General features: G+C 55.6%; 1 protein-coding gene across 4 annotated transcripts in view; it reads left to right on the top strand.

Moving 5' to 3' along the window:
- CRYAA (crystallin alpha A) overlaps positions 1–21,153 on the top strand; it is a 59,898-nt gene extending 38,745 nt beyond the window's left edge. For 2 of the 4 annotated variants that reach the window (XM_063640554.1, XM_063640555.1), the window contains 3 exons: positions 17,449–17,727; positions 18,905–19,027; positions 20,418–21,153. In XM_063640554.1, the coding sequence (XP_063496624.1) occupies positions 17,449–17,727; positions 18,905–19,027; positions 20,418–20,627 (612 nt within the window). In that variant the 3' untranslated portion in view covers positions 20,628–21,153. Of the gene's footprint in view, positions 1–17,448; positions 17,728–18,507; positions 18,797–18,904; positions 19,028–20,417 lie in introns of those variants that run through there. The other 2 variants (XM_063640556.1, XM_055279830.2) reach the window with 2 other exon arrangements.
- Positions 21,154–21,813: the final 660 nt, after the last annotated feature.

The raw sequence follows: 21,813 nt of genomic DNA, 5'->3' as shown, positions 1-21,813 counted from the left end.
GGTGAGTGGTCATTGCCTTCATCTCCATTTTATAGTTGGGGAAACTGAGGCTCAGAGGAATGAAAAGCCTGGGTAGGAGAACAGAAAGAGCAGAGCATGGGCGGTGGACAAACAGTCGCCGTCCCTGACAGTCTTGCGGTCGGACCTTGGTCACGTGTGGTCTGGGGCTCTCGCCTCCTCCCAGCTCTGAGGTTCTCTGCGTGAACTCCAAGGAAACAGCCTGTTCTGGGATGGCAGGAGCTGGTGGACTTTCAAGTTAGAAACACAAAGATGCCATGAGCTTGGGGTTCTGGAAGCCCCTGGGGTGTCCGCTAGGTGTGAGGTTCTGGTGGCCCTGGTCAAACAACTCCTAAGGGTGGGCAGAGGGGGTGGCAGGTGGGAAAAACAGATTGACACTCTCGGATTGGACTCCAGGTGACGGCCTGCTGGTGTCCACCTGGCTAGAACTTTCTCTTCCTTTTTGTCCACGTCTCATGGAGCAAGGAAATAACAAAAACACCCACTCATGCACAAATGGATTTCCTGAACCCTTCTGTGCACCAGTCCCTGGGGATGCAAATGTGAATGAGGCAGCGCTCTGTTGAATTTCTGTGCCCAAACTCATCAACGTGCACAGATACTGATGTGGGAACACCTGCTGTAAGGTGGCCGGGAGCAGCGGAGACCCTCCTCTCTTGTGAACTCCCCCACCATGGCCAGCCCCCTGGGGCTCCCCGACCTTGGCAGTCAGCCCTTGTGTTTTTTAAAGAATTTATTTTTATTTTTATTTTTAGAGGCAGGGTCTCATTATGTCACCCAGTGATATGGTCTGGCTGTGTCCCCACCCAAATCTCATCTTTTTTTTGTTTTGTTTTTTGAGATGGAGTTTCATTCTTGTTGCCCAGGCTGGAGTGCAGTGGCGCAATCTTGGCTCACCGCAACCTCCACTTCCAGGGTTCAAGCGATTCCCCTGCTTCAGCCTCCCGAGTAGCTGGGATTAAGGGCACAGACCACCATGCCTGGCTAATTTTTTTTGTATTTTTAGTAGAGATGGGGTTTCATCATGTTGGCCAGGCTGGTCTTGAACTCCTGACCTCAGGTGATCCACCCACCTTGGCCTCCCAAAGTGCTGGGATTATAGGTGTGAGCCACCGCACCCAGCCCCAAATCTCATCTTGAATTGTACTCCCGTAATTCCCCCGTGTTGTGGGAGTGACCCGATGGGAGATAATTGAATCATGGGGGTAGTTCCCCCGTACTGTTCTCGTAGTAGTGAGTAAGTCTCATGAGATCTGATGGTTTTATAAGAGGTTTCTGCTTTTGCTTCGCCCTCATTCTCTCTTGTGGCCACCATGTGAGATGTGCCTTCTGTCATGATTGTGAGGCCTCCCCAGCCACATGGAACTGTGAGCCCATTAAACCTCTTTTTCTTCCCAGTCTCGGGTATGTCTTTATCAGAAGCATGAAAACGGACTAATATACCCAGGTTGGAGTGCAGTGTCGCCATCTTGACTTACTGCAGCCTTGACCTCCAGCTTTCAAATGATCCTCCTCCCTTGGCCTCCCAAAGTGTTGGGGTCACAGGTGTGAACCACCATGTCCAGCCAGCCCTTGGGTTTTGAGATGCTCAAGTTACAGGCGAGAAGTGCTTTGTTTGTTCCTGAATCTGTGTCCTGAGAGGGTTAAAGACAAGGGCTGGCCAGCCCCTGGAGCCTGGCCGTGTCGCCAGGGGAGCTGTGGAAGCAGGAGGGAGGCAGCAGTTCTGTGCTGTGGCGTACCTTGGGCCTTTCTTTTTCTAATAGAGAAGCAACATTTTGGATAAACCCACAAAAGAGGAGTAGATCATCTCATCGGTTTCTGTGTGTGAAGTTTCATGCTTATCTAACTGCATTTAGGGAAATTCACTTGTACATTTTCCCCAAGGGGAACGAGAGGATGTGAGCGTTCTACTTGTTCATTTCATATCTGCTTTTACAAATTCATGGCGGGGTGAGGAAGGAGCTGTAGTTCTCATTGCGACTGATGTTTGATTATTTGATTCAGGAATTTCACTTCTGGGAACTTGACGTAGGGAAATGCTCTCAGAGATGCGTGCGATGTTGTTTGTAACAAGCACATGTGGAGCTGTCCCAGGCCCCTCATGAGGCGGCTGCTTGGGTCCGTTTGTACCCCTTGCCAGCTGTGCAGTCTCGCTCAGCTCCTAGAAGGAGGGAGGCAGGTCCAGGCATTGATGGTTAGTTTTTTTTTGTTTTTTTTTTTTTTTTTTTTGAGAAGGAGTCTCCCTCTGTCACCCAGGCTGGAGAGCAGTGGCACGATCTCGGCTCAACTGCAACCTCCACCTCTCAGGTTCAAGCGATTCTCCTACCTCAGCCTCTTGAGTAGCTGGGATTACAGGCATGCACCACCATGCCTGGCTAATTTTTTTATTTTTAGTAGAGACAGGGTTTCGCTGTGTTGGCCAGGCTGGTCTTGAACTCCTGACCTCAAGTGATCCACCCGCCTTGGCCTCCCAAAGTGCTGGGATTACAGGCATGAGCCACCGCGCCCAGCCGATGATTAGTTTTGTCCATGTTCTTCCTGCTACAGCTTACCCAGAGGCCCTGGTGGGGCAAGAACTTGGCTGGCCAGGGTTGGAGCAAAAATACCAGCCTTGGCTGTGGGTGAGGCAGGAGTGTGGCCGTGCAGGTGTGGCTTCCTCGCTACATCTCCAGTGCGCTTTCCCTGTCCTGTGAGCTCCTTGAGGGCCGAAACTGGGCCTGTCAGTTCTGGGCTACCTCCACTTCCCAGCAGGCCCTCAAGAAGTGTTCCCTAGATGTGGTCTATTCCCACGGGGGACTATCAGCCTTCGAAAGAAAGGGAATTCTGATGCAGGCTAGACAGGAATGAGGACATTAGGCTGAGTCAAAGAGGCCAGTCACAGATGCACAAGTACGGTGACCTCCCCTTTGATGAGGCCCTGGAGGAGTCAGATTCACAGAGACAGAAAGCAGAATGGTGGCACCGGGGCTGGGGGATGGGGAAGGGGGGCGGAGTGTTGAACGGGAACAGAGTTTGCTTTGCACGATGAAGAGTTCTGTGGCTGGATGTCAGGGATGGTTGCACAAGACTGGAATGTACTTGATGCCACTGAACTGTACACTTAAAAATGGTCATGATGGTAAATTTTATGTTATACATGTTTTACCACAGTTCAAAAAACACTTTAAAAAAAGCACCATGTCCCTTGGATTTAGTGATACCGACCCCTCTTTGTCCCTCTGCTTCCCATTGGTTTCCTCTTGCCCCTGGGATTTAACAGGAGTTCGAGGCCAGCCTGGGCAACATAAGGATACCCTGTCTGTACAAAAATAACAGATAAAAAGAAAAGCAAACAAAATAACCCCCATGGTGCAGCCATTTCTTGGAGGTTATGGTAATTTTAGTAGCAATCATCTAAGAAGAGGTTTTCTTTCCTCAACCCTAATGGGCTCCCTTTCCTCAAGGCTCTGAGAGCAGCAGGAAGGCTCACCTTCCTGGTTTCGTGATGAGTTCACCTTCCTGGGTTCACCCCTGGTGCGACGGTTAGTGTCATGCATCAACTTGGCTGGGCCACGGCACCCGGTTTGGTCAAACGCCCATCTAGATGTTGCTGTGGACAGCTGTGTAGATGTGATTCATATTTAGGTCAGTAGACTCTGTTTAAAGCTGGTGACCTTCCGTCGTGTGGGTGGGTCTTGTCCGGTCAGCCAGAGGCCTGAAGTTCAAAGACTAAGGTTTCCTGAAGAAGGAGGAATTCCATCTCCCCCAAGACTGCAATACAGAAACCCTGCCTGAGTCTCCAGCCTGCTGCCTGCCCTGTAGATTTTGGAAGTGACAGCCCCCACAATTGCTGAGCCAATCTCTTCAAATAAATCTCTTTCCCTCCATCCATCCATTCATCCTTCTGTCCACCTGTCCTATCGGCTCTGTCCTGTGGGTTCTGTTCCTCTGGGAACCCTGAGAGATGCCCCTGGTTTGGTGGGGGTCATGGTCTCTGGCGCTGGCGCCAGACCCTGTTGCTGCCCTGGCCGGAACCCTGCAGTTGCCTCTGAGCCCACGGAAGCTAAGGGGGCCGTTTCCGAGGGGCCGCATTCCCCGCCTCTCTGCTCTTGGGGCTTCGGTCCACTCGGCCCGCGTGAGAGCTAGGAGTGCCACAGTCGACATCCTCAGTGGGATTGGCCCCAGTTGCCTGCACCAGCAACCCTCTCATGGAGGAGCCTTCGGTGGCTTTGCTCCTTACCCCACCTCCCGCCCTCTCACTCACTCCTGCTTCCCAGGTCACCTTCCAAAGGCCCCAGACCTGCCTTCTCCTCTCGATCCCCTGATGTGGGGGAGCCAACACCTCCCCAGCAACCCACCTCCCTGCTTTCCCTCAGGCGGCAGGGGACTGGGGGGGCTCCTTAGCACCTTCGCCTTGACCAGGCACGTGGAGTCATGGAGCCAGAGCCTGGCTCTGAGAGCACCTGCTTCTGACTGCAGGCCCGGCTGACCCGTGTCATTGCCCCTTGAGGCAGGGCGGAACCTCTGGGTGGGGAAAGGTGGGCCGTGCTGCTCAGGAACCAAAGGCAAACCAGCCTTGTCCTCACGCCCAGAGCTGTGTCCAGCCTCCTCGGTGAGCCTGGGTTGATTCCTGGAGAGACTAAGCACCCACTGTGTCCCATGCCTTCAGCCACGTCGCCCGTCACCGGCGGCCTGAGTGTTCCCTTCCAGAGGGCGTGAAAAACAATTGTCCGCTGAGAGGTCTTTGAAGGGGAAACAAGTGCCTGGGGCGGGCTAGGACCACAGATCGGATCTTGAGGACTGGCAGCGCAGCAGTGTTTTGTGCAGAAAAGCAAAGGGAGACGTTCCGCGCTCAGACCACACGAAGCGGGCAGCATCGTGGCGGGCTTAGCCCGGGCTCTGCCTCTCGAAGCTTCCAGGAGCTTCCTGTAACTTTCCGGACGGTGCCGAAGCTGCTTTCCCGGCACCCAGGTCGCCGTGGTTCTGACTGCAGAGGGTTTCCGTAGGGGGTGCAAGGTCCCACTCAGGTGAAGCACTCAGGACACCCCTGGTGTGGTGACAGCAGCAGCGTCACTGTCACGGGTGATGCGTCAACAGCTCCTCTCCCGACTCCAGCACTGGCCTAGGAACTGTTCATTCCTCTGAACACAGCCAATGCCCAGGGCTTGAGCCCCTCTTGCCTGCCTCCAATCATTTCTGGGTCAGGTGGGCTAAGAACAAACACACAGTGAGTGTTGAGTCTTGCCCGGTGACTGACTGCAGAAGCCGCTGTGTGGCTTAGCTCCCAGATGTCTGAAAGCCCCTCACTGGGCTGTACAGCGGCTCCTGCAGGGCCAGCCCCAGCTCCCTCCAGGGCACTGCGGGAAGAGCCCCAGCTCTCCAGCTAAACCTGTGGGATGCGGCCACAGTGAGAAAAGGAACAACCATCTTCACGCTGACACTGAGCAAAGAAAAGGTAAAACTCATAGCAAAGTTACCAGGTTAGATTTACAAACATTAACAGTGGAATAATCTAGAGGAAAGAGCAAAAGAAAGATTCGAGACCAGCCTGGCCAACAGGGTGAAACCCCATCTCTACTAAAAATACAAAAATTAGCCAGGCATGGTGGTGAGCACCTGTAATCCCAGCTACTCAGGAGGCTGAGCCAGGAGAATTGCTTGAACCCGGGAGGTGGAGGTTGCAGTGAGCCAAGATTGTACTACTGCACTCCAGCCTGGGTGACAGAGGGAGACTCCATGTCAAAAAAAAAAAGAAGAAAAGAAGATATGAGTAGAAATGAATGAAATAAAAAATGACATACTGTAGAGAGGATCAACGAAGCCAAAATCTAATAAAATTGATAAACTGCCCCAATTAATCAAGAAAAAGGTGGAGACAAACAAGAAGAGGGATGAGAAAAAAAACCAACTGCCCACCACGTTCGTGAGGCCGGAGGAGGTCACCAAGGAATCCAAGCACCCTGGGGGACGCTGCATGCCCGTGAGTGTGATACCTACACAAAGGAGGATTTTCTAAACACCAGAAGTCCTATATCCATTAAAAAATGGAATCAGTAGGAAAAAAAAAAGCGCCCCAAATAAAAGATAACATTCCTAGATGTTAACTGGTGGGTTTTACCAACAAGTAAGAACAGTTTCAATTTTATAGAAACTCTTCCAAAGAAAAGAAAATTAGAAAACATGCTTCCCTCACCTCTCATTTTATTTGTTTATTTTTATTTGAGACAGGGTCTGGTTCTGTTGCCCAGGCTGGAGTGCGGTGGTGCAATCTCTGCTCACTGTAACCTCTGCCTCCTGGGCTCAGTCATCAGCCCACCTCAGCCTCCAGGTGCGCGCCATCACATCTGTCTAATATTCGTATTCTTTGTAAAGGCAGGGTTTTGCCATGTTGCCTTGGCTGGTCTCAAGCTCCTGAGCTCAAGCCATCCACCCTCCTCAGCCTTCCAAAGTGCTGGGATTACAGGGGTGAGCCACTGCCCCCGGCCTACCCCCCGTTTTATAAGGTGGTTATAAACTTGGTATCAAAACCAGATAAGGACAATACAAGAGAGAGTTACAGGCCAGCTGCATTCAGAGCATAGGTGGAAAATCCTAAATGTAACAGAGCTGAACCCACCGTCCCATCTAGCGCTCCTCGGAGGCAAGCCTGGGCTGGGGTGCCCCCACCCATCCTGGTGGGAGCCTCAGGCTGAGCTGCCCCGATCCCAAGGGCTCTGCTGCCCCATGGTTCCCCGAAGGGCCCAGAAAGACACATCAGAACGTTGGGGATGGGGTGAGGGAAGCCGCCATCCTTTGGAGCAGATTTGGCCACCTGGAGATGAGAAGGAAGAGCCAGTTCTGCAAAGTACCCTCCCTCCCTTCCTCACCTCCCTTTCACTTCCCTGGGGTGGTGCCTCCCAACAAAACATCCATACCTAGACGTCTCCCCAGGCTCCCTCTTCTTGGAAAGCTGGGCTAGGACAGTAACTAAGCTGGGTGGGTTCCAATCATGTGAGATTGGTTTAGCATTAGACAACTGATTCATAACGTTCTTTGTATTAACACATCAAAAGAGGAAAAGACGTATGACCTTTTCAGGAACGCAGAAGCAATTTCAGAAAAAATGCTACCTACGTCACAACCAGAGCAGCCAGCAGATTCTTTTTGGGTCATGATTCAAACACATCAACTGTAAAAAAACATATTTGAGACAATCAGGGTTATCTGATGAGGGACTAGGTTTTAGATGACATCAAGAAATTGTTAGGAATCCTGTCAAACATGAGAGGGAATTTGCGCTTATATAAAGAAACGTTCCATTTGTAGGAGAGGCACCTGAACTGCGCGGGGGTGAAATGACGTGGCGTCTGTGCTTTGCTTTAAAATACTCCAGTAAAGAAAAAAACCAAGAGAGCCGGGAAGCGGGGCAAAATCCTCCTGATTGTTGGATCTGGCTGACGAGTATGTGGAGGGCTCATTGTTCCGTGGTCTCTAGTTTTGAGACTGTGTAAAAATTTTCGTGATAAAAATAAACTCAATGAAGTAGCATTTGCTGCCACCGTAAAAGTGATACCCACTGATGGGCGCACCAGGTGCTGGCCGGCAGGGGGAGGGCGGGACGTCACTGGCTCTGTCCCCGTCACCCATGACCTGCACGTCCTGGCAGTGGTGAGCGCCCAGTGTGTGCTGTGGGACAGAATTATCTCTAAACCCCCGAAACAGGATCCTCTCCCCAGCTTCACTCCAGCCTCGGAGGGCCTCGGGGGTCTATGGCACACTCTGCCTGCCGACTTTGTTCTGGAAGGGGCTGGCGGGACATGACCGGCCCCACGTTCCACTCTGAGGGCAGCTCGGGGGTCTGCGGGGGACCATCCTGTCTAACCTGCTGACCTCGAGGAGAAGCAGGGCGAGGGCTTAGCTCAGGCACATTCCCCGCTGAGCCACAACAATGCCCCATCCGCCCTACACAGGCGGATTTGTGTGTGAGCCCCGCGGGGCCCTGGAGTGGAAAATTGCAGCGCCAGCCTTTGTGGGGCAGACTGCTGGCGTTACGGGAATCCTGTAGATGAAGTGAATGTCGCCTTTGTGTGAGGGGGCTGGCATTGAGCTCGGGTGCAGCGGGGCGGCAAATCGCTGAGGACAGGCTTAAGCTGGGCCACAGAAACAATGCCCGGGAGCCGCGGAGGAGCCATCGCAGAGGCCGGGAAAAACCTCCCGACAGGTCTCCATCTGTAGAGAGATTCGAGAAAAAGGATCTCCGAGACAGTGGCTTACACACCTCCAGGCACACACACCACAGACACACACCAAACATCACACACACACCATACACCACCTATACAACACACACCACACAGACACATACACCACAGATATACCACACACACACCACACACACCCCACACACATCACACACCAGATACACAACATACACATCACACACACCACAGATACACCACACTGCACACACATCATACACCACACACACATCACACACATCACAGACACACCACACACATCACACACCACACGCACCACAGAAACATCACGCACCACAGAAACATCACGCACCACACATATACCACACACACCACATTCCACACACCCCACACATCACATAAACACCACACACACACCACTCACATCACACACCACATATACCATACACATCACATATACACCACACACACCCCACACACCACACACATCACGGAAGCACCACGTGCCACACATATACTGCACACACCCCACACACATCACATAACATATACACCACACACACACCACACACGTCACAGACACACCACACACACCACACCCATCACAGAAACCCCACACACCACACATATACCACTCACACACCACACCGCACACACATCACACACCACATATCCAACATACACACCCCACACACCACACATATCAAATATACACCACACCCCCGCACACGCTCCCAGACCAGTTGGAGCCCTGCCCTCCCACCCAGCTCCCGCACATCTGCCCGTCTGTTCCCTTGGCCTCCCACCCCTTCTCCACCCTCAGGAGCCCCATGCAGCCCACACTCGGTCCTGCCTAGCCCCTGGGCCGGGAGGGAGGGTCCCCCTACGCCATCCCCAGCGCTGCCCACCCTGCAGAACGTCCTCAGGCGGCGGGGCTCCACGCTTGCGACAGGCCTGAGGCCCTGGCTGCAGGCCCCACTGGGCTGCAGTTCCCATCGAGGCAGCCAATGGCCTTGAGGCCTCTCCCGGGTGGGACGGCCCCCGCGAGGGCTGGTGGGCACAGGGGCCAGCCCTGCCCCGTGGCCTTGCTCAGCTGTGGGATGGGCGCGCCTTTTCTTTTTCTGATCTCTGTGAAACTCTTACTTTTTCTTCCCCGGGGCGGGGGCGTGAGGGTCGGGCCTGTGGTGGCACTGCGCTGAGCCAGCCATGCTGGGCTGGCGCCTCCCTTGCTGGGGCGCAGATGGCCTAGGTGGGGCCCATGTGGAGGCTGCGTCCATCCGACCCTGCCGCCTGCGCAGTCCCTGCATCTGTGAGGGGGGACCCAGCAGCAGTGGCCCAGGGCGGGGCCGGGACCGAGGGTCAGGCTGGATGGAGCTGCGCGCGGCACCCGGCCCGCATTCTCCCTGCGGCCACCAAGACCCCAGGTGGGCACTGGCACCTTGGGCTACACCCGGGTCCCCACCCTCAGCCTTCTCTGGAAGCTGCTGGCTCTGCAGTGACCCCCTCCCGCGCCCCCTTAACCCAAGGTGTGTCCTTTGGGGCCCACTGGGTGCTCTGGCTGGGTCTGCCCTGAGCTGGTCACACTCGCCAGGGTCTTGGTCCAGGGCACGGGCAGGAGTGACGTTTACTCTCCAGGAGGCCAGGAGAACCACGAGACATCCAGTGAGGAAGGGCCGCCCGTGCCCAGGGACGTCCAGTGAGGAAGGGCCGCCCGTACCCAGGGTGACCATGTTTACACAGACCCCGGTGTGCCTGCGGGGCTGAGCTGTTTGCCTACCCCCGTGCCCTCCCCAGGTGGCAGGCTACAGGACCAGCCTTGTTCTTGCCCTTCCCAGCCCTGGCCTGGGAGTCAGACACTTGACTCGCAGCCCTTTGCTTCCGTGCCAGGCTGCCTGGAGAGGCCAGCATCTTCCCCGAGGGGTCCTTGGGGCCTACTGGGCAGACCTCTCTCTCCATTGTCCTTCCTGTCCCCAGGCGGACCTTCCCCTGACCCAGCTCACACCAGCCTGGGGCCTGTGTGCTGGGGCCGGGCTCCTGCAGGCTGTCCCAGGCAGGCCCAGGGGGCCCTGTGCCACTGGGCGGTGGTGTGGGAGGCACAGGAAGAAGCTCATCTCACCCTTCAGACATCCTAGGGGGACCCTTGTTTCCTATATCATCTCTACCTTGGCGTCCCAGCGTTGCTGGTGACAAGGCTGGCTGTAGGTTTTGGCTCAGAGGCAGACTGAGGGCAGAGCCAAAGGGCTCCAGGCCTCCCCAAACTGTCTCAATCTGCTCACACTTGGAGGGCTGCCAGAGGCCACTGGACGCCAGCAAGGAGCTTGAGGAGCCCCAGGCCAGTGGTGCCCCCAGGCTATTTGACACCAGAGTGAGTCACAGTTTTGAATATTCCATCCTCCATACCGCAAAATTATTTTCAGGATAGTTATGTAATAATCACGGATAATCATGATTTTCTTGATTCATTCTTTAAAGCAATTAACAGAAAAAAATGCTTTTCAATGTTAAAGATATTCAAATTCAGTGACTTCTTTCATGCATGAGCTAACATCTCAGCTTCAGCACTACACCTCCATTTGTGCTCCGTTTCACAAACCTCCGTTTGTGCTCTGGTTTCACAGTCTCACATTTGAAACACAGAATGAAAACACCAAGAGGTCATGCAGAATGACAGAACTGAAATACTTCCAGCTCGGTTTCTTTGTGAGTGCTGTTGTTGTTATGCGAAATTTCTCGTTTAAGCACAGAAATATGTTGAACCACGGGGCTGGAGATAAGAACCCCTCCCCCAGTGCACCTGCACCCGGCCTTCAAAGCTGCTCCAAGCAAATGCAGGTGGCTGCGTCTGCAGTGTCGGGAGTGGCCCCATGACTGGAAGTTCACTGGACAATTTCCACTCAGTAAATGTTTAGAACAAGAAATAAAACTGTGCTAATGTGAAGATTACAGAAATACAGTCTCTCCTCATGACTCATGCATTCCAGATTTGGGAATTCCCTGTGATGTCAGTGTGCCAGGGACCACAGACATTTGTTGCCTCACAGTCCTGGAGCCTGGGAGTCCAAGATCGTGGGGTCGGAGGGCCGGCTCCTTCCTGTGCTCGCAGACCGGCCTCTTCTTGTTGTGCCCTCATGTGGACTTTCCTCTGGGTGCACGTGTTCTTGGTGTCTCTTTTTGGAATTTGTTCAGATTTCCTTTTTTTTTTTTTTTCTCAATACAGAGTGAGACTCTGTCGCCAGGCTGGAGTGCAGTGGCGCGATCTCAGCTCACTGCAGCCTCCGCTTCCCGGGTTCAAGTGATTCCCCTGCCTCAGCCTCCCAAGTAGCTGGGACTACAGGCGCACGACACCATGCCTGGCTATTTTTTTGTATTTTAGTAGAGACGGGGTTTCACCATGTTGTCCAGGCTGGTCTTGAACTCCTGACCTTGTGATCCACCCGCCTCGGCCTCCCAAAGTTGGGATTACAGGCGTGAGCCACCGCGCCCGGCCGATTTCCTCTTCTTATAAGGATGCCAGTCACATGCATTAGGGCTCACCTGAAGGACCTCCTTTTAACTTCATTTCCTGAGAGATCCTATCTCCAAATACAGTCACACTCTGAGGTCCTGGGGTTAGTCCTTCAACATAGGAATCTTTGGGGAACTCAGTTCAGTCCATGACACCTACTTGGTCAAAAATATTTGTAGGCTGGGCGTGGTGGCTCACGCCTGTAATCCCAGCACCTTTGGAGGCCAAGGTGGGAGGATCGCTTGAGCCTAGGAGTTCAAGATCAGCCTGGCAACATAGCAAGACCCCATCCCTACAAAAAAATTACCAAAAAAATTTATTTGTGACCCCAAATCAATAATTGCAGAGTTTTCCTGGTCATTCACAGATGTGTAGAGTGTGCCGAAACATTTGTCTCCTTACACACATTCCTGGCTGAGGTTGAACAAGGCAACACTATGCCCTCTTGTTGCAGCCTCAGGCGGTCAACCAGTGTCCTTTTCGAGGTCTATTTAGTGCCATGATTTTTGCATTTCGTGTGTTTTGTTTGTGATTTTGCTTTTTTTTTTTTTTTTTTTTTGAGACGGAGTCTCGCTCTGTCGCCCAGGCTGGAGTGCAGTGGCGCCCTCTCGGCTCACTGCAAGCTCCACCTCCCGGGTTCACGCCATTCTCCTGCCTCAGCCTCTCCGAGTAGCTGGGACCACAGGCGCCTGCCACTACGCCCGGCTAATTTTTTTGTATTTTTAGTAGAGACGGGGTTTCACCGTGGTCTCGATCTCCTGACCTCGTGATCCGCCCGCCTCGGCCTCCCAAAGTGCTGGGATTACAAGCGTGAGCCACCGCGCCCGGCCGTGATTTTGCTTTTTAAAACGTCCCCAAGCCCAGTGCTGAAGAGCTGTCTGCTTGGAGGCATTTTTAGGTAAGTGGATTAAGCACTTCAGTTAAAATGCAGAAATTGTCCAAACAGATTAAAAACATTATCTAATTATATGCTGTCTACAAGAGACACTTTAGATTCAAAGACACAAATAGTTTGAAAGTAAAAGATTTCTAAAAATATGCCATACAAATGGAAACCCAAAGACAGTTTTGGTTATTGTTTGGTTACTCTTCAGCTTTGTGCTTGGGGGCATTTTAAACAGCAAAATCACAAACAAAACACACAAAACTGCAAAAGGTAAGAAAGCTGCAGCGCATCTCACAGAGGAAACACGGGTTAGAGAAGCTTCCTTCGGGCCGAGCTACAGGGCTGCTGGCCATGAGTTCAGTGTTAGTGAATCAATGTTTATAGATTCAGTAAAGCATCTTTTTTTTTTTTTTCTTTTTTGGAACAGAGTCTCATTCTGTTGCCCAGTCTGAAGTGCAGTGGCGCGATCTCAGCTCACTGCAACCTCCACCTCCTGGGTTCAAGCGATTCTCCTGCCTCAGCCTCCCAAGTAGCTGGGATTACAGGCACGCACCATCACGCCTGGCTAATTTTAGTATTTTTCGTAGAAATGGGGTTTCACCATTTTGGCTAGGCTGATCTTGAACTCCTGACCTCAGGTGATACACCCGCCTTGGCCTCCCAAAGTGCTGGGATTACAGGCGTGAGCCACCATGCCCGGCCTCAGTAAAGCATCTTTACACAGAAACACTCGTAAGACAAATGATGCATTGCTCAGCTGATGAGAACATTGGGACCAGAGGCTCACAGGACCCTAACCCTGTGTCTCCCCTGGGAGCCATGGTTCAGCAGTCCAGGCATCACTAATTCAGTGCTCACAGCAGCTTATAGAACATCCCTACCTCGAGAATCAACTGCTATGAATGCAGCAATTGCTAGAACTTAGCCCAGCAAAAGGGGAGGCGGATTTTGTGCTGACATGATTTGCATGGACAGTGGCTGGGAATCAGGAAAAGAACACCGACTTGTGTTTGGTTTCATTCTGGTTTTTCATTTTCCACAGACATCATATCCCTCAGTGCACTGGCCGTCACCTCCCCCTGCCCGCCGCCTGCACACTGTGGCTTTGAGGCAGCATCTTCAACACAAATGTCAGGAGGAGCCCAGGTCCAGAGCAAAAGGGTCTTGTTTCCCCAGAATCCAGGCGAATGGCGCAGGGCTCTGGCAGGCGGATGCACTGACCTCAGCGTGCATTTACTTCTTTATTTGTTTGTTGCTTGTCTCTACCCAAGAGAATATCAGCTCCACAAAAGCAGGGACTTTGTTTAAACACAGCGTTAAGAGACAGGACTCGACCAGTGTGGATCAATTGAGTGAGGATATTTGCACGGCAGCCTCTGGGCCAGCGAGCGGGGGTTAAGGCTCCTGAAAGTAGCTGGCTTTGAGATGTGGTGGGGGTGATCCTGAATTATCCAAGTGGGCTGAGAGCATAATTGCCAGGTGGATGTGATGGGAGAGACCTCACCGCCCACCACTGCCTTTGAAGGTGGAGGAGGGGCCACGAGCCAAGAAAGGCAGGTGCCTTGAGACGAGGGAGAAGGCAGGAAACATTCCCCTGAGCCTCCAGGAGGAGCCAGCCCTGCCGGTGTCTTGCTTTAAGTTGAATGAGATCCATTTCAGACTTGTGGCCTCCAGAACTGTGAGAGAACATTTGTATTGTTTGAAGCCACTAAGTCTGTGATTGGTACATCAGCCACAAGACACTAACGCAACACCTAAACTCGGGGTTTGAAAAGGCCCCTAGGGCCCTAGAGCCCTCCCTGTCCGCTGGTCCAGGCCTTCCTGCTTCTGTTGTGCAGACTCAGGCGCTGGCTCACTCAGAAGGCCCCTGCAGGCCCGGCCAACCCTGTGGCAGGAGCCTCGACGTCCCATGGTGGCCTCTGAGCCGCCAGGCCCTACAGCATGTGGTGAGGGGCGCAAGAGGTGTGAGTGCCTGGATCTCGCTCTGCCCCGTGTGGACCTTGCCTCAGCCTCGGCGCCCAGAGCTGTGCAGTCCATAGGACCAGGCTGGTGCTCAGCCCCAGGTTGGTGCCTCAGCTGCCTCCTCAGCCTGCAGTCTCCACTGTTTGACTGACCATGTGCAGGGCCAGCTGTGAAGGACAGCGCAGCTCTTCCCTCCCTGCCAAGTGTCAGGGGCACTAAAAACACCGACATCAATGTCCTGATGTTTAAATCATGTTTTGATGCAATGTTTAAAAAAATCAAAATGGGTCGGGCGCAGTGGCTCATGCCTGTAATCCCATCACTTTGGGAGGCTGAAGCGAGTGGATCACCAGAGATCAGGAGTTCGAGACCAGCCTGGTCAACATGGCGAAACCTCATCTCTACTAAAAATATAAATATTAGCTGGGCGTAGTGGTGTGTGCCCGTAATCCCAGCTACTCAGGAGGCTGAGGCAGGAGAATCCTTTGAACCTGGGAGGTTGTGCCACTGCACTCCAGCCTGGGCGGCAGAGCGAGACTCCATCTCAAAAATAAATAAATAAAATAAATAAATAAGTAAATAAAAATGAATGCAAAAAATTTGTGGTGGACAAACAGTCAACATTTTACATAAAGGCAGGATGAGGACGACAGCCTTCTCCTTTTGCTTCAAGCTCCACCATGGCTCCGCCCAGCATTGACCGTGCGCCTGGCCTGGCTCCACCCTCCCCGGGGCCAAGCTGCATGCTGGCTTCCATCCCAACGGCCTCTTCTTCCCCCTCCCTGTGCCCCAGGAATAGGTAGCCAGCACAGTGGGGCCGCCCACTGCCTCACCCAGACCCTGCCACTGCTTGGATGTTGACCCCCAGACTGGAAAGGTGGCTTTAAGCCACCTTCCCTTCTTCCAAGCCAAGTGACCTGGGCATGCGGCTTAACCTTCTAAGCTCCCATTTCCTGGTCTGTGAAGCGGGAATGATGCTGGGACCTGCTTCACAGGGTGGCTCTGAGGACCCACAGGCAGAGGCCTGGTGTAGGCTTTTGGGGAAGGCACCCATCCCTCTCGCAGCGTTTCCTATCTGCACCTTAATTTGGCACCCCAGGGAATCACTCCTCTGGAATTGTAAACTTGCAGGGCAAAAGTCATTTCAAGATTTTTTGGGATCCTGTGTCCCCGGACAGGGCTGTAAATGCAGGAGGAAGGGTCTGGTGCTGGGTGCTGCTCATGATGGAGGTGCCCCGTGGAGCACGCCTCGGAGCCCCCCTTTCAGCTCTGATCCCATCTGGGATGTGTCAGGTCTGATCCGCATACCCTGGGGCATCTGACCTTTCGTGGCCTTCTGAGCCCATGGGCTGGAGATGAGTTTGCAAAGCCCAGGAGTGTCCTGGGTGTGTGTTTACTCCACACGCATGAATCTGTTAGAGGCTGAGCAGGAACTGGGAGGCCCAAAGAGAACCAAGCAACTTCCCACAGCCTGGACCGTACACTAGAAAAGCTAGCCCGGGAGAGGGGGCACGGCCTGTTCCCAGGCTGGCAGGGGGGATGTGGGGAAGGACCATGCTCCCCAGGGCCAGTTTACCCCAAAATATCAAAAGACTTAAAACTAGGAGTGAGCCGGGTGCAGTGGCTCATGCCTGTAATCCTACACTTTGAGAGGCCAAGGCAGGTGGGTCACCTGAGGTCAAGAGTTCGAGACCAGCCTGGCCAACATGGTGAAAACCTGTCTCTACTAAAAATACAGAAAAAAAAAAAAAAAAAAAGCCAGGTGTGGTGGCGGGCACCTGTAGTCCCAGCTACTCAGGAGGCTGAGGTGGGAGAATTGTTTGAACCTGGGAGGCAGAGGTTGCAGTGAGCTGAGATCACACCACTGTATGATCTGGGCGCCACTCTGGGCGACAGAGCAAGACTCCATCTCAAAAACAAACAAACAAAACCAGGAGTGCCTGGACACTTAGTGAGAACTGGACAGGGGCCATGAGTCGAGGAGCAAAATAATCACCAGGACTTGTGGATAACAGGATCATGTGGGTGGTGGTACCGCATGGGTGACGGGGACATGGGGACATGTCGCCACCCTGACAGGAGCAGCCCCACTCAACAGCCATGGCAGGTCATGTCACGGAGGCTCGAGGCGTTACATGGGGACGTTACATTGAGGCGTTACATCATTACAAGGCGTAACGCTTGAGGCGTTACATCGAGGGGACGATGACCATGGGGCTGGGCGTCCAGGGTGGGCCGCAGAGGGAAGCTCACCACGTGGCACTCTCATCTGCGCACAGCCGCCCGTCTTCCTGTTGGAGGCACGCAGACCCCTGGAGGACAAGCATGAAACTCCACAGGGCTCCCCCAGGTGCTGGAATTATGGCACCTTTCAGCTTCTTCTCCAGGAGTTTTAACAAGCATGCATACCTTTTATAAGTGGTGAGTGTAACAGGGGTTCACAGACGCACTCCGCTTTGGAAACCAGTGCACTCTTGCCCAGGCGCAGCGAGACTCTGAGGACGATGTGTCTAACCCCTGTGTCTAATGGGGGTGTGGGCTCTCCCTCCTCTGGCGACCATGAGGACCACCCAGGCAGGACAGGGTGTGCAGAGAACTAGTGTGGTCCCTGGCACGTAGCCCCCGCCCAGTAACTGGGAGATGAGAAGCTCCATTGTCGCCCCAGACGAGTGTGGGGCACAGGCTCCTCGTTGGGTTGTCTGCCCTCTCGGGAGCCCCAGGGTGCCCAGGCGGGCCTCAGCTGAGTCCAGGCCTCGGGGACAGTCCATGCAGCCCCTCCTGGGGCTGGGGGCGGGCACTTGTCTCAGCCACGTTTCTGCTGACTGAGCAGCCTTCTTCATGAGCTCATGCCTTTCCAGAGAAATCCCTTAATGCCTCCATTCTGCTGGCGGCATATATAGGGAGGGCTCGGCCCTAGCTCCACACTGCGCTGCCCAGAGGCCCCGCTGACTCCTGCCAGCCTCCAGGTCCCCGTGGTACCAAAGCTGAACATGGACGTGACCATCCAGCACCCCTGGTTCAAGCGCACTCTGGGGCCCTTCTACCCCAGCCGGCTGTTCGACCAGTTTTTCGGCGAGGGCCTTTTTGAGTATGACCTGCTGCCCTTCCTGTCGTCCACCATCAGCCCCTACTACCGCCAGTCCCTTTTCCGCACCGTGCTGGACTCCGGCATCTCTGAGGTAAGACGTGGCCCGTGGTGCTGGCCTCTCCTCGCTGGCCTTGGTGGGTGGAGAGCGATGGACTCTGGTCTTGCTCCGTCAGGCAGGTGGTCTCACCCTACTTCATCCCCTTGCAGAGGCTGGGCGAGAGCCTGTGTCCCCACTGCAGCCACGCGGCAGAGCTTGGAGAGGTTGGACAAGGGAGCAGCCTGAATCCACCTTTGTTTTCCTCCATCAGCTCATGACCCATGTGTGCTTTGTAAGGCACCAGCCACATACTGGAAATCCCAAGAGCAACCCATGCAGGCATGCGTGGTGGCGAATGCGAGCTCTCGGGTTCCGCTGGTCTCCTGAGTCCCGGAGACCTGGGAGCAGGTGGGGGTCACAGTCCTGAAAGCCAGAGAGCAGGGGGTTCCTAGCACCTCCTCCGATGAGCTCAGCCTGCCCACGGCCAGCAAAGCTCTTGGCAAGTTTTCTTAGGTGCCCTGCCAAGGCCAAAGGGACAGGCAATGGGCCCCCCTCACCACAGGCCTCCTCTCTGAGCCACGGGTGAGCGGTGCGGGTTCTGCTGTTCTGGAGGGCCTGAGTCCCACCCAGCACCTAATAAACAGGGTCCTCCCCAGGGCTGCTGCAGTAGGCATCAACGCCAGGGCACAAAATGCCTCAGGGAGCCGAGGCTGAGCCAGGGCAGCGAGAGGGAGCATGTGGAAGTGTTTTTTGGAGTGGCAGCTGTGCAGGCTGTCAGCAGGCTCCGGCTGCTTCTATAGACAGCATGACACCAAGGGCAGTGACCTCATTCCACAGGCAGCGAAGCATCACCAGCCAGACGATTGACCCTAATGGGCCAACCAACCCATAACGACCCCTCCTACAGTAACCAGTAGCCAGCCAGCCCATAACCAGCCAACCGATCTATAACCAGCCACCTGACCATAGCCAAACAACCAGCCGGCCCACCAGTAGCATTCAGCCCCTCAGCTGGCCCTGAGGGTTTGGAGACAGGTCGAGGGTCATGCTTGTCTGTCCAGGAGACAGTCACAGACCCCCGAAAGCTCTGCCCCACTTGGTGTGTGGGAGAAGAGGCCGGCAGGTGACCGAAGCGTCTCTGTTCTGATAACCGGGATCCGCCCTGTCTCTGCCAACCCCAGCAGGGACGGCACCCTCCGGGTAGCTCCACATTGGCACATTTGGGTTTCAGGTTCGATCCGACCGGGACAAGTTCCTCATCTTCCTCGATGTGAAGCACTTCTCCCCGGAGGACCTCACCGTGAAGGTGCAGGACGACTTTGTGGAGATCCACGGAAAGCACAACGAGCGCCAGGTGAGCCCAGGCTGAGAGGTGGGAGAGGGGGGCGAGGTGGGCGCGAGGACAAGGGGGTCACGGCGGGCGCGACCGGGCCTGCTCACCTGCACCAGGCCTTCCACCCTGGGAGAGGAACGCTCTCCAGGGGCCCCTGAATCAGGCCTGGCTTTTCCCCAAGGGAGGGGCCATGCCCACCTGAGCACAGCCAGCCCCTCCCAGCGACAGAGGTCACCATTCCCGAGTTAATGTGGCTCAGGGATCCAGGTTAGGGTCCCTTCCCGGGCTGCACCCAGCCGTCGCCAGCTCCATCCCTGTCACCTCAATGCCAGGGTGCTCTTAGAAAGAACCCCAGGAAGTGGGAGTGCCCCGGGTGGCCGCCTCCTAGCCAATGTACATCTTCACATGAACCCTACCTGAGGAAGGCCAGTCCCCGGCGGCATAGCTGCATCTGCTTGTAATGCTTTACAGGCATTGGCACCTTCACCTCACAGCAGCCCTTTGGGACCAGTGTCATTATTCCAGGGCACGGCTGGGGAACAAGGGGGTCCTCAGCCTGCTGGGTCCCACAGCTAGTACCGGGCAGGTGGGACGGGAGCTTCTCCCCACAGTCACCCTGATGCCCCGCTCTTGCTCCAGTGGAGGCCTCCGTCTCCGTGGTGTCGAGGGAGCCAGGGCACTGGAGCCCTGGTGACCTGCATCTCCTGGCGGGGCCGGGAAGAGCTCATGGACTGTCACAGATGGACAGTGTCCCGCGGGGGCTGGAGAGCAGAGTGGGGCTGGAAGGTGGAACTCTTAGCCAAAGTCTTGGTTTCTTTTGGCCGGGATCTTCTTTCAATGGCTGGAGAAGGCGGTGCTGCCGGGTGAACCCTGACCTCCTCATGTGCTGCCCCTCCCTCGCCTGGGCCGGGTAAAGCCCCCACTTAGCCCCAGCACAGCCTGGAAAATGCTTCCTGAGCTCCCAGCTCTTGGTCTTTGCACCCAGTGGAGGAGGGGGTCAGCCCAGGGAGCTGAGTCTGTGGTTTAGGGCGTCCAGGGGACGTGGAAGCGTGTGGGTTGTCTGGCCACGTTAGGTAGGGCTGCAGAGACCTGGGCTGGAGCAGTCCTGCGGGGTCTGGCAGGGGAAGCCTGGCTGAGGTGCGGGGCCTGGTACGGAATGATCCTGCAATTTTGGAGTGAAGCCCGGCAAGTGGCCACGAGGCCAGGCTGAGGTCCAGAGAGGCAGGGGCATGAATCCATAAATCCCAGGGGGCCTGGCCATGGGATGCGCTGGCTGCAACCGGCCCCTGTGAGAGCCCCCACAGGCTGGCCACCTTCTGCAGTCAGTGCAGCTGGAACAGCTTCTCTGGCATGGGGTGAGGGGGCCACCTGCACAGTGGCCCCTCTGACTGTGAACCCCCACCCTCTCCAGGATGACCACGGCTACATTTCCCGTGAGTTCCACCGCCGCTACCGCCTGCCGTCCAACGTGGACCAGTCGGCCCTCTCTTGCTCCCTGTCCGCCGATGGCATGCTGACCTTCTGTGGCCCCAAGATCCAGACTGGCCTGGATGCCACCCACGGCGAGCGAGCCATCCCCGTGTCGCGGGAGGAGAAGCCCACCTCGGCTCCCTCGTCCTAAGCAGGCATGGCCTCGGCTGGCTCCCCTGCAGCCCCAGCCCATCATGGGGGGAGAACCCTGAGGGCGGGGTGTCTGTCTTCCTTTGCTTCCCTGTTTTTCCTTTCCACCTTCTCACATGGAATGAGGGTTTGAGAGAGCAGCCAGGACAGCTCAGGGTCTCAGGGTGTCCCAGACCCCGACACCGGCCAGTGGCGGAAGTGACCGCACCTCACACTCCTTTAGATAGCAGCCTGGCTCCCCTGGGGTGCAGGCGCCTCAACTCTGCTGAGGGTCCAGAAGGAGGGGGTGACCTCCGGCCAGGTGCCTCCCGACACACCTGCAGCCTCCCTCCGCGGCGGGCCCTGCCCACACCTCCCGGGGCGCGTGAGGCCCGTGGGGCCGGGGCTTCTGTGCGCCTGGGCTCTGGCGGCCTCTTCTCTCAGACCGTCTTCCTCCAACCCCTCTATGTAGTGCCGCTCTTGGGGACATGGATCGCCCATGAGAGCGCAGCCCGCGGCAATCAATAAAGAGCAGGTGATACAAGCAACCCGCCGTCTGCTGGTGCTGTCTCCATGAGGGGCGCGAGGGGCGCGAGGGCGGTGCCGGGAGGGAGGACAGCGGGGTCTCCTGCTCGGGTTGGACCCGGCGGCCTCGGAATGATGGGGTCGCCTGCGTCCCGTCCTTCTCCTGAGCTCAAGCGCCCCCCTCCACACTGGGCAGGAAGGAGAGGGTTTTGGGGGCAGAGCATCTGATGGGAAAGGTACTGGGGAGCGCTTCCGAGAGCTGGGGGCGGGGAGGGACCTGGAAGGGGCTGCAGGGAATGGAGGGAGGGCGGGCTCCTTTCTCTGTCCGCGCCGGCGCCGGGGCGGGACGCCAGCCCTGGCCTCCTTCTGCGGGGCCGTCCTGTTCTCTCGGGGGTCCGCGGGGCTGTCCTGCTGTCTTCGGGGCTGGGCTTTAAGGGCACTCGTGCTTTTGAGGAGCTGGAACTCGGCAGCTTCCCCTGGGCAACCCATCGTGGCCCTGAGCGGGAGGCGGAAGCTCGCTCTGTCCTCTCCCGGGACCAGACACTGGGCGGCCATGCCAGACCCCGCCACGGGGAGGGAGACTCGGCCTGGGGGGACCCTGGCTGCCTGCTGCGCTCACCGAGGGGGCCAGAGGGCACCCGAGGGGAAGCAGAGTCCACGGCGGGTGGGCCCTGCCAGCGCCC

Source organism: Symphalangus syndactylus, chromosome 5 (genome assembly GCF_028878055.3).
Source record: "Symphalangus syndactylus isolate Jambi chromosome 5, NHGRI_mSymSyn1-v2.1_pri, whole genome shotgun sequence".
Classification (NCBI taxonomy): Eukaryota; Metazoa; Chordata; class Mammalia; order Primates; family Hylobatidae; genus Symphalangus; species Symphalangus syndactylus.
Note: the sequence above shows the minus strand (reverse complement) of the source record. Positions and strands in the feature narration are given on the sequence as shown.